General features: G+C 53.0%; 1 protein-coding gene across 9 annotated transcripts; it reads left to right on the top strand.

The window, feature by feature from the left end:
• Positions 1–4,608: 4,608 nt before the first annotated feature.
• Positions 4,609–16,263, top strand: TBC1D24 (TBC1 domain family member 24). Of its 9 annotated transcripts, none has more exons than XR_003683008.1 (10): positions 4,609–4,717; positions 5,955–7,034; positions 7,618–7,635; positions 8,093–8,251; positions 9,430–9,493; positions 10,552–10,647; positions 10,944–11,166; positions 11,615–11,785; positions 12,498–13,683; positions 15,810–16,263. XR_003683008.1 is itself a non-coding variant. In XM_028499376.2 (9 exons), exons 2-8 carry the CDS (start codon positions 6,070–6,072, stop codon positions 11,767–11,769), a joined length of 1,680 nt encoding a protein of 559 aa, XP_028355177.1. In that variant the 5' UTR covers positions 4,609–4,717; positions 5,955–6,069; the 3' UTR covers positions 11,770–11,774; positions 12,498–16,263. The 9 variants fall into 9 exon arrangements, 7 of the variants coding, with proteins under 7 accessions (XP_028355177.1, XP_028355175.1, XP_007100108.2 ...); XR_008619269.1 differs by having other exon boundaries at positions 12,498–15,183; XM_028499376.2 differs by having other exon boundaries at positions 11,615–11,774; positions 12,498–16,263.
• The last annotated feature ends 6 nt before the right edge of the window (positions 16,264–16,269 follow it).

The following is a 16,269-nucleotide window of genomic DNA, read 5'->3' as shown; positions in this document are numbered from 1 at the left end:
GCACTCACACCGAGTCAGCGCCTGCCTTGGTGGTCTGCCAGTGCCCCGCCTGGGCTCTCGTAGTCTCACTGTGGATGCCGTGACCACTGGTCTCCTCGAGAGCTCTTTTACCCTCGTATCCCCGGTGCTCTGCCCAGAAAAGGAACTTCGTAGAAGTTTGTCAAATGAATAAAAATTTGAGTCAAGGGGAGGCATGATGGGGTGCTGGGCCCTTTGGGAGAGGCAGCCTGTAAGGAAGGCATAGTGCCCAGTGTTGTCGGGTGGTTAAGGTGAAATCACCCAGGCTTAATGTGGGGGGATATGTCACATGCAAGCGAGTTTTTTTCAAATCCAGCTGTTTGGGAAAATCATGTTCCCCACTAAAAAGGTGAGAAAGGCAGAGGTCTTGTGACTATCAGACCATGGGTAATGCTTTGGTATAGCAGTGTGGCATTAAGAAGCCAGCCCTCAACTGGCTGAGGAGGGAGTGCAGTAGGGCTGGCCCTCCTGGATGACATGTGCTCCTGAGATGGGAGAGGGGTTGAAAACACTTGTGGGGTCACTCTGGAGGCAGAAGTGGCGGGTACGGGGTGGGGGGGCTCCTCCCACCCCACTGGCCGCCTCCTTCTTCCTGTGGGCACACTTTGGGGATTCACTAAGGAGGGCAGAGTTTGGGTTTATTTGACCTCCCATGGGGTGTTCCCAGCCAAAGCGTCATGTCACAGGAACTCCCCTCCTCAGAAAAGCTTCCTGGCCCAGGGCCCATGGGACTGCAGTCCTAGAGCTGCTGAAGGGGCCCCCTAACACCCCTAAATAGAGGTCACTTAGTTCCACTTAACGTTTTTATTTTTTCTTTTTAAGGAATACTTGCTTTCCATTAGATAGCCTGAAATCTCAAAACAGGTATAGTATTTGTGAGTAAAGGGACATGACGGTGACTGGAAGGGGCTTCCGGGTGGGGAAGCAGTAGCACAGGCAGGGAAGGGGAAGAAGGGCTCTCGAAGAGGCCATTCGGAGGGACCATCCCAAAGAGAACAGGGTCCTTCTCGGGCCTGTGGGAGAACCTTGGCAGCAGCCTCCTGTGGCTGCACTGCCCCCTTAAGGAGGGGCACGGTTCGGCCTCACCACAGGACTGATCGGGCATTGGCATTGACCTGTCTGACCCCATCACTCCCCAGACGTTCCTGAGCCAGTGCCAGGCCAGCGGAGCCCAATGAGCAGTAACGACGAGAGGCCCTCGGGACTTCTGAGCTGCCCTGGTGAGCCAGGCCGGGCTGAGTGTCTTCTATAAACAGGCTCAGTTAATCCTCACAGCAATCAGCTTTTAAACCCGTCGGTTGGATCACATACCTTCCCTGCTTCCCACTGCACTTAAAGTCCAGGCTCCTCCCCGTGCACGATCCAGCCCATGGATGTCTCCGCTCTTCTTTCTCACTGTGCCCTGGCCGTACTGGATGCCTTTCCCTTCCTGGAGCAGGCCTCTTCCTGCCTCGGGGCCTTTGCACGTGCTCTTCTCGTGGTCCAGAGTGACCTCTCCTCGGCTCTTCTGGCAGCTTCCCTCTCATCACTTCAGCTCGGGAGGGGAGCGGTCCTCCTGACAACCCTAGCTGAAGTAGCTGCCACCCTCCAGACACACTGCGTGGTGTCCCCACTATCTGAAATGGTCACTGTGTGCAGTTCTTGTGAGTCTTAACAGGATGCTGAGCGGAATTTTTCCTATTTTCCCAGAATTGCAGGTTAGGCCCAAAGCTAAGGACAGAAAACACAAAGTTCCTTCCTACCTTCTAAATTCAGGGAGCTGCGGGCAGCTGGGGCCAGCCTCCTCCCACAGGGCTGATGGAGAGGTGCCACCCCGGAGCCAGCCCTGCCCCCACCCTCTTCTTCTGCAGTGAACTTGAGACTGGGCGGGGGGCGGTGCTCAAGGTGAGTGCAGTGTTTGTGATTAGAATTCACTGCCTCCCTCCCCTTCCTGAGGCTGATGGAAAGTGGTTTCCCAGGGCACCTGCCGCCAGGGCCCCGCTGGCAGAGAAGAGTGGCCGTTTGCCCTGGGCTGTTGCAGGGCGAGGGGGAGTGGGAGAGAGTGGGATGTACCTGTGTGCGGGGTGTCACCCACACTCCAGCCAGTGAGCCCAGAGTAAGAGCTTAACCCACAGGTGCTGTGTGGGGATTAATGTCTGTCCAGTGGCTCATATTCATCGGCTCCATTTTAGAGACGGGCACCAGCTTTTCAGGGAGGAGGCGCGGCTTATCTGAGGTTCAGCCCAACAAGCGGCAGAACTGGACTCTGAGCCCGGCCTGTCTGACTTTAAACTGGCTCGCTTCCCGAGTAAGCTCCTGCTTCCCTTCTCTACCACTGGCTGCCAGGCGTGGACCGGGGAGCACGGCCTCCTTCCTGGGCCTGGCGCCTCAGTCAGGAGCTGGGGGACTGTGGGGAGCCGGTGAGGCCTTGTGTTCTGAGTGGGAGCTGGAAGTGTGGACAGTGTTGCGGGATGGCTGCAAGCTGCAGGTGGGACAGCTCGGGGAGGGTGTACCTTCACCTCCACACGGTGAGTGAGGGTCCAGCCCAGCGACTTTGTGTTTTTGATCTGTTTCCCATCTCCTGAGTTCCCCTTCCCAGTAGCCAGCTTAAGCCATCTAACTGGGTTGTGGATGCGTGTCACATAAGTGCAAGAAAAAGGTTTTGAAGGACATGCACTTAGATGTGAACGGTGATTACCTTAGGTAGAAGAGGGAGTAGGATTGAGGGGGTAACTTAAACAGGACTTTACATTTTTACTCTATAATTTGGTATTACTGGATGTTTTCATGATTATGTGTTTATGTAAAAAACAAACCAAACAAAAACCTGCCCTGACACCTGGCTTTATAGATGCCTAAGGAGGTCATCATAAGCCTTGTTTGCCCTGCTCCACAAACACCATGCTGTCTTTTCAGGTGGGAGGAGGCCTGCAGGGATCCAGGACCTCCTTCAGGGTCTTCTGCACCTGTCTTTGCCTCGGAGTCCCCAGGCTGCAACAACTTGCTACAACAAATAAAACGGTGGGGGACTTCCCTGGCGGTCCAGTGGTTAGGACTCTGTGCTTCCACTGCAGAGGACGTGGGTTTGATCTCTGATCAGGGAACTAAGATCCCCCATGCCCTGCGGCACAGCCAAAAAAGAACAAACAAAAAGTGGGTCTGCTTCTCCCTGAAGGTCCTTTCTGAAGGAATTTGCAAGGTGCAATAACCATTTTTGGAGTTTCCAGTTTAATATTCAACCTGAATCTGAGGCCACTTGAGCAAGGTTTGGCACTGTCCTGCCTAGCTCTTATTCTGTTTATAAACATGTTTATTGTCCTGACAAGGAGTGGGTTCTATTCGAGAAAAGAGTATAGGCCTGGGGTCTCTCCAGAGGCTAGTGGGCTCAGAGCCTAGAACGAAAGATGTAAACTCTACAGGTAATTCACAACCTGGGGAAATGGGGGAGCCCTAACTGCCATCCCTCCCAGGACAGAGCAAACAAACCAACTGCCATTTAGGATTCTTTTCTGGGGAAGAAGTTTCCAGCACTGGCAGTACCTGGTCCTGCTGTGGGTAAGGTTTTTCCAGTGGGACGTGTTAAATGGATGTTGTCACAAAACCTTATTTCTGTGGGAAAGTCCCTATAAAAACAGTATCAGTGGATATATATCCAGGGACTTGAACAGATACTTGTACAGCTGTGTTCACAGCAGAATTATTCACAACAGCCAAAAGGTAGAAACAACCCAAATGTCCATCGACAGATGAATGGATAAACAAAATGTGTTCTGTCCATACAATGGAATATTATTAGCCATAAAGAGGAATGAAATTTTGATGTTGCAGGGAGCAAGGATGAATAGGTGGAGCACAGGATATTTAGGGCAGTGAAAATACATTTTATGATACGATAGTAAGGATACATGTCATTTTATATTTGTCCAAACTCATAGTATGTACAACACCAAGAATGAATCCTCATTGATCTATAGATTTGGGTGATGTGTCAGTTTAAGCTCATCAGTTGTAACAAATGTACCATCTAGTGGGGAAGGTTGATAACAGGGAGGCTGTGCATGCGTGGGGGCAGAGGGTATGTGGGAAATCTCTGTACCATCCTCTCTAGCTGTGAACCTAAAACTGCTCTAAATAATAGTCTTAAATTCAAAAAATATATTCGCATACATACTATAAACATAGACGAACTTTGAGGACATTATGATCAGTGAGATAAGCCAGACACGAAAGGACAAATACTGTATGATTCCACTAATGTGAGGTCCCTAGAGTGGTCAAATTCATAGGAAGTAGAATGGTGGGTAACAGGCTGGGGGCCAGGGAATGAGGAGCTCGTGTTTAAAGGATGCAGAGTTTCTATTAGGGAAGATGAAAAAGTTCCAGAGATGGATGGTGGCGATGGTTGCACAGCATTGTGAATGTACTTAATGCTACTGAACTGTATACTTATAAATGGTTAAAATGGTAAATTTTGTTAGGTATATTTTAACACAATAAAAAAACCCACCGTATCAAGGTGCTTTCTCAAGACATCTTGAACATAACAGGTTTTACATTACAATTCTTTCCACTCAATATTTTTAAAATGTTACTTGCTTTTTATATTTTCAGATAAATGTTCTTGATGCAAGCAGAACCGGAATGATCTGGTCATTTACCAGAACTCACTGAAGCAAACCCTTGTGATAACTCCGGACAGTGTACCATCCCAGGTGGAAAGGTTAGTCTGAGGTGCATGGGCAGACTATTGTACTTTAGTGTTGAGGACAGTAGCCTTTGGCAAAAACAAATGTCAAATTGCGGTATTCTGAATGGTAGACTTCTGTCTTGCCATCCACATGCAGCTAGAGACTCTCAAATAGCACATTTTATCCTTTTTTTTTTTAAATGTCTGCATGAATCTCAATAGTTGCCCATAATGGAGAAACAGCACCAAATCCCCCAATACTTCTGGTTCATTTGGTTCCAGAAATGTCTAATTTTGAAGCTGTGACACCTTCCATTTATTTCTCAGCCCTCATGTCTGCTCCCCACCACTGAGTTTTCTCTGGAATACCTGCCTGAAACTTAGCTATTATTTTTAGAATGTTAAGAGCTGGCCTCCAAATTTCAAGCCAGGGGTCCTGGGGCAGAGTAGGTGTGTGTCTTCCTCATGATACACGGCTGGTTAAAGACCTGAAGCCTTTGAGAACTGAAACGCAGCATCTGTTGACTTCATGGAGTCTTCTTGACTAGCTGCTCCTTTTACAAGGCCCACAGGCTGCGGGATGAAGCGTGGGGGCCCTGTGGGCAACCCACCCCCGAGCAGAGAGTTGTTTACAGTAGAGTCAGCCTCTCGAAGCCCTTTCTCATGACCCAGAATCTAGTGACTTCTTCCAGCATCTTCATAAGCCCCATGGAAAGAAGTTATGCTCCAGAGTTTGTAGTGAATTCTCAGAATATCCACTTATCTTAAATGGAAGCCCTACTGATACTTTATAGAAAGACTAAAACAGGACTACCTTGGTGGTGCAGTGGTTAAGAATCCACCTGCCAATGCAGGGGACATGGGTTCGAGCCCTGGTCCGGGAAGATCCCACATGCCACAGAGCAACTAAGCCCATGCGCCACAACTACTGAGTCTGTGCTCTAGAGCCCACGAGCCACAGCTACTGAGCCCGCATGCCACAACTACTGAAGCCTGCGTGCCTAGAGCCCGTGCTGTGCAACAAGAGAAGCCACCACAATGAGAAGCCCCCGCACCACAACAAAGAGTAGCCCCTGCTTGCCACAACTACAGAAAGCCCGCGCGCAGCAACAAAGACCCAAAACAGCCAAAAATAAAAATTAATTAATTAATTAATTAAAAAATAAAGTATACAATTCAATTAAAAAAAAAGACTAAAACAAAAACATGTTTTTTTAAAAAAATGTAAACCTTTATACACGTGTACTAAGCATGGTTTTTAATCCTGTAGGGTATGGGATGGCAAACAGGTTAGCAGAGAAGCCTCGGACAGAGCGCTGGTGGATTTAGCTGCTCTTCACCCCCTCCTGGCAGCCCTGGGCCTCCTCCTGGGCACGCCCTGCACTATGGACTTCCCGGGCTACAACTGCTTTGTGGACAGAGATAAGATGGATGCCACCATCCAGGACCTGGGGCCCAAGGAGCTGAGCTGCACCGAGCTGCAGGAGCTGAAGCAGCTGGCGCGCCAGGGCTACTGGGCCCGCAGCTACACCCTGCGGGGGAAGGTGTACCAGCGCCTGATCCGGGACATCCCCTGCCGCACGGTCACACCAGATGCCAGCGTGTACAGTGACATCATCGGCAAGATCGTGGGCAAGCACAGCAGTGGCAGCCTGCCCTTGCCCGAGTTTGTGGACAACACGCAGGTGCCCAGCTACTGCCTGAATACAAGGGGTGAGGGCGCCGTGCGTAAGATCCTGCTGTGCATCGCCAACCAATTCCCTGATGTCTCCTTCTGCCCCGCACTGCCTGCGGTCGTGGCCCTGCTGCTCCACTACAGCATCGACGAGGCCGAGTGCTTCGAGAAGGCCTGCCGCATCCTGGCCTGCAACGACCCCAGCAAGAAGCTAATCGACCAGAGCTTCCTGGCCTTCGAGTCTTCCTGCATGACTTTCGGGGACCTGGTGAACAAGTACTGCCAGGCAGCCCACAAGCTGATGGTGGCCGTTTCAGAGGACGTCCTGCAGGTCTATGCGGACTGGCAGCGCTGGCTGTTTGGGGAGCTGCCCCTCAACTACTTTGCTCGCGTTTTTGACGTCTTCCTGGTGGAAGGTTACAAGGTGCTGTACCGCGTGGCGCTGGCAATCCTCAAATTCTTCCACAAGGTGAGAGCTGGGCAGCCGCTGGAGTCAGACAACGTGAAGCAGGACATCCGCACCTTTGTCAAGGACATCGCCAAGACTGTGTCTCCTGAGAAGCTGCTGGAGAAAGCGTTTGCCATCCGCCTCTTTTCTCGGAAGGAGATTCAGCTCCTGCAGATGGCCAATGAGAAAGCTCTGAAGCAGAAGGGCATCACCGTCAAGCAGAAGAGGTAGGCAGGGGCTACCATCAGGGCCCGAGTGGGGCGGGGCTTTGGGGGAATGCGTTCTGGGTGCTTGGGGCCTGAGCCTGTCCAGCCAGCCATCCGTGTGTGGCTAGAAAGCCATGGGAAAGGAGAAAGGGCCTTCCTGGCTACAGCCACAGGCTGCTGAGGCAACTGTGGGCGCAGAAGGCATAGGGTCCTGTCCCTGGGTACAGGGGCCATGGCTGAGATGGAAGCTGGTTGCTGACCATGGCCCCAACAGGTCCAGCAGTGAGCCAGGCTGTCCTTGGGTCATTTTAGAGCAGCTTCTGCTACACCATTCTAGCTCTGGGCTCCCTTGCTGGCCATTCTCGTGGCTGCTGAGCATGGCCCCCTGCCCTGAGCACAGGCCCCTGGGGAGCAGGCGTGGCAAGGGCCCATGGTGTCCTGAGACCTCAGCGGCAGACACTGTGAGCGTACTCTAGGTGTGGAGGCCTTTCTTGCAGGCCAAAGGCAGGCATATCCTGGGCATCAGTACTTGCAACTAACCTCTCCTTGTCTGTTTTATTTTTCTTCCTCTTCTCCATGTCTGTTGCTTCCTCCTGTTTTTCAGTGTTTCACTTTCCAAAAGGTAGGTCTGGAAACCATGTCTCCACGCCTGGCTTCCCTGTGTCTTCCAGCCTGGCTGCTTGCTCTGGCTCTCAACGCTGGCTTCAGCAGTGCTGCCTCAGAGCCTGGCCGAAGTTCAGGCCCTGTCTGTCTGCCTGTCGGTGCTTGGCTGGCCAGGAAGCATTGTCTTTCAGAGCTGACTCACTCTCTATCCCCATTTATTAGAGAAAAGGTGCTTTTGTCCCCACCCAGGCTGGGTGCTCTCCCGTCTGTGTAGCGGGGTGGGAGCAGGACTCCAGGGGGACAGCTCCACCCCGTTTCTTCCTGAGGGCCCCTAGAACCAGGCTCTGACCTGGCTGAACAGGTGATATGTTTCCTCCAGGCTGAGCTCACACAAGAGGCTCTGCACACCTCCAGGGTGGGGGGCGTGGCCAGGGCTGGGGTCGCAGCTGTGCTCTGACCTCTTCCCACTCCCCCAGGCAGTTTGTGCACCTGGCTGTTCACGCAGAGAACTTCCACTCAGAGATCGTCGGCGTGAAGGAGATGAGAGACATCTGGTCATGGGTCCCTGAGCGGTTCGCCCTCTGCCAGCCCCTCTTGCTCTTCTCTTCGCTGCAGCACGGGTACAGCCTGACCAGGTAATGCCCAGGAGGCTGGGAATGCTGGGCCTGCCCTCCCAAGGCCCCAAGGTATGGACTCCAAGGGCCAGACAGTGCAGAAGGGGTGGAGTGAGCTGTGGAGTTGCCCAGCTTCTTCGTCCTGTCCCCACTTCCGGGAGGTCATGGTGGGGCTGGAAATGAGCCTTCAAACATGGGCACCTGGGCAAGGCCCTGTCTCTTCCTGGGGGGCCCTAGAATTGGGAGCCCCTTTTCTGGGCACCTCTCACTCCCAGGCCACCCAAACTTCAGGGGTCATTACAGTACATGCCATAGCTCCAGGCCCCCACGTAGGCGCTGTGATGACGTGGGAGACAGAGTTTCCCCCCGGGAACTTACAGAACTGTCAGGACAACTTGAGGCGGCGGGTCTTGGTTCACTACTCCTCCACCCCACTTCATCAGTCCACACGCCAGGTCCATGTTGGCCCTGTGGGCTGTGCTGGGCCCTGTGCAGGCTTTCCCCAGGGCACACTGTCTCCCAGAGTCACTCTGCCAGGCGTGGCCTCCCCCCTAGAGCCTCAGATGGCAGGTGGCTTCTGACCCAAGCTCTGGCTTGGGTCATAGGTGATGCAGTCGGGGCTGGCCCAGCCCACACAGCAGGCACCGGAGCTGCACTGACCTGGCCCCCACCCCTGTGCACTGTGGGAGGCCTGCTGAGGCACGGCTAAGCAGGGCCACCAGGGACGCCAGCCAACCCCTGGGCACCTGGTGCTAGCACAGCGGCAGCCTCAGGCCTCCTCACATGCTTCTCAGTGCTGCCCAGCTTCTGAGGACGTTCCGAGCTTTCCCAGAGCAGGGACCTGTTCCTCTGGTTCTTGCTTCCCCGAAGCACCTGGCACATGGCTCTGTCTGCTGGGGGCCCTCTGCCGTGCAGCTTCTCCTCTGTGTCACACCAGGGCAGAGAGTCCTGGGGCCTTTGACCGCTTGGCCTGCGGGCCTCCTGGCCAGGGCTCCATCTTGTCTGAGAAAAGTGCCTGGGCCAAGGTGTTACCATCCAAGCAACTGTGCCTGGTCCCTGGGAGAGGAGGACAAGCAGTTTCCAGGTCCATCCACCCCCAGACAGCCTGGGGCAACAGAGGCTGGCTGGAGGTGGCACAGGGAAGGGGTGCAAGTATGATTGTTACTGTCAGGACTGGCATGTGTGGTATCTGCCCCCAGGTTCTATTTCCAGTGTGAAGGACATGAGCCCACCCTCCTGCTCATCAAGACCACGCAAAAGGAGGTGAGGAGGGACCAGAGGGAGCTTGGGGTCCTGGCCTCTGATGAGCTCTGGGGGAGTCTGTGCCCCAGAGAGGATGGGTGTTCCCCAATAGCCCCTACCCAGGCTCCCTGGGCTTAGGGGTGCAGAGCAGGGCCAGCCCTCTACCGAGAGGTGAATCTAGCCTCCCCTAGGACCCCCTAAGTACCCAGAGCCTCCCTGTTTCCCCTTGGGGTCCAGGCCCCCAGCCTGACACAGCCTGGCAGTTTAGAGGAGCTTTGCAGAAATGCCTAGTGAGTGAGGCCTCACCTCCTCCTGCAGTAGTTGGCCAGTGCCAGGTGAGTTGTCTGCCTTCACCTGCCTCCAGCCCCTGACAGGTAGTTCTCAGGGCCTTGTTCTCTGCAGTGCTGTCATCTGGAAAGTATCTAAGATGTCTGGAATAAAGTCAGAGCTCACACGCCGCAATCCTGGGGGTGTCTGCATGAGATAGAGGCTCCTCGTTCAGTGGCTCCCAAACCTGCACCTGTGGGAGTTTCAGTTTCTTCACCCTGTTACAGAGTCTGCGTCTGGCTCTCCAGGAGAAGCCCGGGCATCTATGTTATAGCAGATGACTCTGATTGTCAGATACTTTGGGCAAATCCTGTAGCCACTCAAAGGAGTGACTCTCTGATGGTGAAATTAAGCACTTTGCTGGCTGATGGGAGGGTTGGAAAACGTTTCTTGAGCAGGGGTGCTTCCTGGAAGCTTCCATCTGAGGGGCCTCCCTGGCGCTGATGCCCAGAATCAGAGTGTGGATATGGAGCTTATTCCCATGCTTTAGGGCCCAAGAGGGAAATGAAAATATCCCAAGTAAACTGATGGCGGCTGAGGCAGCCCCTGCGCATGCTCACTACCAGCCCCACGCCCTCCAAACTCTGACTTTCCCATACTACTCTCCAGCCCTGGCCCTCAAGTGTGGGGGGAGGCTGTGACCACAGCACCCCCAGCTGTGACTGTACCGTGGCCTCTCAGCAGGTCCTGAGTGAGGGGACGCTCCTGCAGGCAAGCAGGGCACAGCCTCACCCTGGGGCCTTTCTCCCCAGGTGTGTGGAGCTTACCTGTCAACAGACTGGAGTGAGAGAAACAAGTTTGGAGGCAAGCTGGGCTTCTTTGGGACCGGAGAATGCTTCGTGTTTAGGGTGAGTGGGCCTCCCTATGGGAGGTCACCCCCACTCATGTGACCCTGTTTACTTCCATCAGAGCTGTTACCCTACAGGCTAACCTCCCCGTCTCCTTCTGGTTTGTGATCATTAGACCGTGAGCTCCATGAGAGCAGGCAGGCCCTCATCTGCGCTGTGCGGCGCCATCTCCCAGCCCCAACTCGGGGCCTCACTCAGGGCACTGATGATGAATTGGGTGGGGTGGGGGGTGGGAAGCGGGCAGGGGCCCTGTGGGCGCCATGTGCCAACTCCTCATGCTGCCCTTTTGCCCTCAGCTACAGCCCGAGGTCCAGCGCTACGAGTGGGTGGTCATCAAACACCCGGAGCTGACCAAGCCTGTGTCCTTGGAGTCTACCACCATTCTGTCTTCGCCCTGCCACTCTGTGTCCTCAGACCCTGCTGACCGCCTCTCGCCGTTCCTGGCTGCTCGACACTTCAATCTGCCCTCCAAGACGGAGTCCTTGTTCATGGCCGGGGGCAACGACTGCCTCATCATAGGTGGGCGCCTCCCTGCACATCAGGCTGGGCTCCTGTCTGCCCTTGGTCACTTAGCCTGGGAGGAGGGTATGGGGTCGTGGGTGGCTGAAGCCCCAGGCCAGCTCTTGCTGAGCCAGGTGGTAGGTACCTCACCTGAGGGACAGGCAGAGCCCCTGTGATGGTGGAGGAAGGCAGCAGTATTGTTGGGGGTGGAGCATACATGCGGGGCAGGCGTGGGGACCTGAGGCTGCGTGCTGGGGAAGTGGGCTCACTAGCAGGATCTCACCAGGAGCCGGGGGACTTTACAGAGTGGAAAGCCAGCCCCGTGGTTTTAGAGAGGCCTCTGGCAGGGCTGCGCAGGGACGGCTCCAAGACTTGCCCTGTCCAAGCGGAGATGCTCAGGAGCAGAAGGAGAGCCCCTCGGGGGCAGTGCTGGACAGCAGGCAGTCACTGACCAAGCATCCCACAGGTGGAGGGGGCGGCCAGGCACTCTACATCGATGGGGACCTGAACCGGGGCCGCACGGGCCACTGCGACACTTTCAACAACCAGCCCCTCTGCTCTGAGAACTTCCTCATCGCTGCCGTGGAGGCCTGGGGCTTCCAAGACCCTGACACCCAGTGACAGGCGTGAGCTAACGGTGACCGAGCTGCTGCTGTAGGGTGGGGTGGTGGCTGGGCCCCTTCTTCAGGGAGGAGGCAGTGAATGAAGACCGCCCCCCCCATGTGCATGGGCACCATCAGAGTGCAGCTGGGCTCTGGTGCTGGGCTGGGCAGTGGTGCCAGGACCTCAGCTGGCCAGGCCTGTCCCTCCTGGACCTTCTCAGACCTGCCCATACTTGCTACTGTCTCCACCTCGGACTCAGGCCCTGGCTGTCCTCTGTGCAGGCATCCTGTGCCCAAGACTGGAGGGGTTAAGTCTTGCAGCCCCTGAGCCTTGGTTCTGTGGGGGTGAGAGGGGTGGGGGAGATGAGACTGGAAAGGCAGAAGGAGCCTGCCCCTCGAGTGTGGGTCCATGGCACCCCCTGCTGGTGCCTCTGAGCATGGCTCCCAAGCAGGCCCTGCGGCCTCCTGCCGGGCCTGCTGCTGGTGGTTCCCTAGGGGTGTGTCAGTCTTGGGAAGACAACAGGCATCCTGGGGACTATTCCTTAGCAGGAGCATCTGCCTGAAACTTCTGACTCAGTTCCCTCCTCCCCATACTGGCCTTCTGGGGGTGCCTCTCAGACGGGAACGGCAGGGTGAAGGAAGGGAGGACAGGCTGTGTGCAGGGCTCTGGGCCCCTCCCGAGGGAGGGGCGAGGGCCAGTAGGATGAAGGGCTGCAGGGGACAGTACGTGTCCTTGTGTTTCCACAGAGCCTGTTGCTTCTGCTGGGCTTCAGTGTGTAGTCACGCCTAAAGAGGTCGCCCAGGGAGGGGCCCTCTGTGACTGACCCCAAACCAGCCAACATTTCCAGGGGCCTGCCTGGAGAAGCCTGGACCCCTGGAACCTTTTTCAGCCCTCCTCCTCTCCAGCTCGGGCCCTCCTTAGCTCCACTGCAGTCCTTGCGGCAGCCCCATTTCACTGCAGTGACGTGGCCCAGGATCCTGTCCAGACCCTTCAGCACGGCGTGCTGGCCTCGTCCAGCCCTACCCACCTCACCTTCATTGTGCTCCACACCCCCTCCCCAGCTCCCTGCCCCTGAGGCACCTTCCTGACGCACCCCTCTGCATGGCACGAGTTCTCCCTCTGCGTCTCTCAGGGCTGTGTGAGCCCTGCAGGGAGTGGCCCTCCCACCCCATGACCTCCCTCAGCTGGTCCTGAGGGCCTGGGCACACCCCTGAGGAAAGAGAGGACAAGCGGACACCCAAGGGGCTGTGCCGAGGCCATGGCAGCCTCGGCCACAGATACCAGGGGGTCCTGCCTCTCCATGTCCCCACATGCCACGCCTCTGTCCTCCACATCTTGCTTGCTCTTCCTGTGGGGTGCTCATCCTCCCCTCCCCACCTACTCAGATCCCCCCTGAGCCAGGCCGAAGTGATACAGAAGGAAGGACCGGGAACCCTGTGTGGCTTTGGGCAAGCTGGTGAACCTATCTGGAACTCAGTTTCCCCAACTGTAAAATGAGGCCAGTCATCCTGCTGTGCTGTCCCCACAGGACTGCTGAGAGGCTCTGAGGGGCCAGTGTGAATCCCTGTAAAAGGGAGAGGTGTTGGGAGGTGGTGTCACAGCTTACCCCCACACCAGACCCTGCAGCCCTCGCTGTCCCCTGTCCTTGAGCCCCCACAGCCCTCACCTGTACTTTGGTGTTCATTAAACACGGTCTCGTTACATGAACTCCAGGGATCCCGAGTCTGGTTTCTTCAATTAGGGGTACCTCCCGGGGCTACCCGCCCCTGGGCGTGCCACCAAACGGGGTGCAGCCTCCTGCTTGTCTGTTCTATCACGGGAACGTCGAAGGCCTTTTAAAAGCACAACCTTTCAGAAGCAGCTGAAGGCATACCTGAGCGCTATTTGCATGGCCCCCTCTGTAAACTTCCTGAACTGGGGTGTTCTTTTCTGGTGAGTAAGTCCCGAGGATTCTCTGTGGCTGCCCCAAGGGCCCCAAGAGGTCTGGCCCAGGGAGGGTGACTGCTGATTAGTCACGATTTCTGTATCATGAGATCTTCATGTGTGCATGCAAAATATTCAGTTTCTTTGAATTTCACATCTTCTCCCTAACTTTTCTGCTAAACTAAAAGGTATGTGGTTATTATCTTTTTTATTCTTATTATTGTCCTTGTTATCTGATATTAGGTGTTAATATTCTCTATTATTTCTTCCTGATTATTACTAGCATTTTATGTTAGAAATTAGCCAAAGTTTTATGGATTTGCATAATGAATTATTTGTTTTTCTAGAAACATTTAAAAATTTATTTTAAAAACAAAAAATTAGGGACTTCCCTGGTGGCACAGTGGTTCAGAATCCACCTGCCAATGCAGGGGACACGGGTTCGATCCCTGGTCCAGGAAGATCCCACATGCCGTGGAGCAACTAAGCCCGTGCGCCACAACTACTGAGCCTGTGCTATAGAGCTGCAAGCCACAACTACTGAGCCCACGAGCCACAACTACTGAAGCCTGCGCGCCTAGAGCCCGTGCTCCGCAACAAGAGAAGCCACCACAATGAGAAGCCCGCGCACTGCAACAAAGAGTAGCCCCCGCTCACTGCAACTGCAGAAAGCCCACGTGCAGCAGCGAAGACCCAATGCAGCCAAAAATTAATTACTTTTTAAAAATTTTAAAAATAAAAAGAAAAAAAATTGAACATAGATTAAACCAGTTCATTATCAAAGTGGACTGTATGCATTCAAGGCTTTAGAAAATCAGTTTTTCAAAAATAATTTGTAATAAAAGAGTAAGTCATTTGTATTTTATTAGTTTTTAAGTTTATTGAATTAAAATAAGTATTTTAATTTTTCCTATTTTTATAAGTTCCATGCTTATTATTTTTTCAGGTTTTCAGGGCAACTTGTTTTAGAAAATTCTGAAGATTTCACAAGGCCTTCAAATTTCTTTTATCTATTTCCTGAAGACACAGAGCCTTTATAATAGTCTCCTTACATACTTTATGTTTAGTAGATTCGGTTTTTGTCACTTTGTTTTGAAATAATTTTAGATTTACAGAAGAGTTTCACGGATGGTATAGAGCTCCCACAACCCCTCCCCACCCTCCCCAGTGTTAATAGTGCATGTTTATCAAACCTAAGAAATGACCATTAGTACGATGCTGGAAACTTAAACTACAGTCTGTATTCAGATTCCCTCAGTTTTTCTATAGTCGTTTTTGTTCCAGGAATAGATTTCATTTTTATAACTGTTTACTTCCCCACATTTTAATTACATCCTGAATGTCATTAAGTTCACATGACTAACACCGGTCAAAAAAAAATTGCCATAATTAGGCCTTACAGCGACTGTGTCAAATATGTATTCCTATATCTCAACAGTCCTCCCCCAACTGTCGTGTTTGCACAGAGAAGTCGCCAAATGAGGCAGGAGTGCCAGGAACACCTTGCAGGTGCTTCACCCTACGATGTTAAGTTAGGCAGAAAGAAAAGTGTTTGCATGTTTAAAAATAGCCTGTTGTAAAAAAAAAAAAATCTATGATCTTCGTTATATACATATCAGACTGTGCTTGAAGTTAGGTGCAGTATCATGTGACTCATGTCTGGAGCTGAAATGCCTCCCATGCATGCAGACCCACTCATTTCACCCGACCAAGTGGAATTTATCAACACCGCACTTGGCGACCAAGGAAGCAAAGTCAGTGGACACACTGTCACACAGACACTGACCCATGATGTGACATGGGACACACCAACTAACAAAAGCTTCCTCCTTAGACCGCTAAAGCCCAGGTGTGGCTGCTCAGTTAGGTTCCCCGTTAGATGCGCCTCTGGTTGCAGGGAGCCTGCAGGTCTGATCTTGTCCAGTGATATGGTCGATAATGTGGTGTAGCTAGTTCAATCCAAGCTATCCCCGCCCCTGTTTTTATCTTCACACAAAGATAACAGGAGCAAACCCCTGTTCTGTTTCACTCTGCAGTGTGTTGACTGGCAAAGGACACGTTTTGTCGAAAGTTTACAAGCTAAAGATCGAAGAGAAGAGCTGTGTGAATAATTTTACCTTCTTGTTCTTGTCTAGGATGGTTATTGGCTGAAAAATGGATTACTGGACTGACACTTTGGAGCATTTAAATGAATGTAAAAAAAAATTTTGAGGACCTTGTGGAAATATGTGTAGTGAGCAAATGTGTAACTTTGAAGCAAAATCTATCTTTGGAAAAATAAGTGATTTAGTGATATGTTTGGTCAGTGTTAATTTTGAGTCCTAAATAAAATGAATGAGAACAGATGGATCAAAATCACTGTGAAGTATTTGATGTGAAAATGTTTCAGAGGGATGGGAATTCCTGAAGGAACCACTGGACATGAATTTGAGGGACTGCATTAGCTGATCCTGATCAACGGGGAGAAGTTTCTTCGTTCCAGAGATAGATCCTCTGCTGCCTTTGGTGCCAACCAAGTCTTCCCCTGATGGATTTTGTCTACTGTTTTTCACAGCGCCTGGCATGTGGACGTGCTCCGTAAACGTGAGGAATGGC

This window comes from Physeter macrocephalus, chromosome 14, assembly GCF_002837175.3.
Source record: "Physeter macrocephalus isolate SW-GA chromosome 14, ASM283717v5, whole genome shotgun sequence".
NCBI classification, from domain to species: domain Eukaryota; kingdom Metazoa; phylum Chordata; class Mammalia; order Artiodactyla; family Physeteridae; genus Physeter; species Physeter macrocephalus.
The sequence above is the reverse complement of the archived record's forward strand: the minus strand, read 5'-3'. Positions and strand labels throughout refer to the sequence as shown.

Bases quoted from the DNA above. Each gene is read 5' to 3' on its own strand.
- TBC1D24 (XM_055090461.1), top strand. From the start codon at position 6,070: ATGGACTTCCCGGGCTACAACTGCTTTGTGGACAGAGATAAGATGGAT. The intron at 8,252-9,429 runs GTAATGCCCAGG...ATCTGCCCCCAG, and splicing joins CACGGGTACAGCCTGACCAG to GTTCTATTTCCAGTGTGAAG. The intron at 10,648-10,943 runs GTGAGTGGGCCT...TTTTGCCCTCAG, and splicing joins GAGAATGCTTCGTGTTTAGG to CTACAGCCCGAGGTCCAGCG.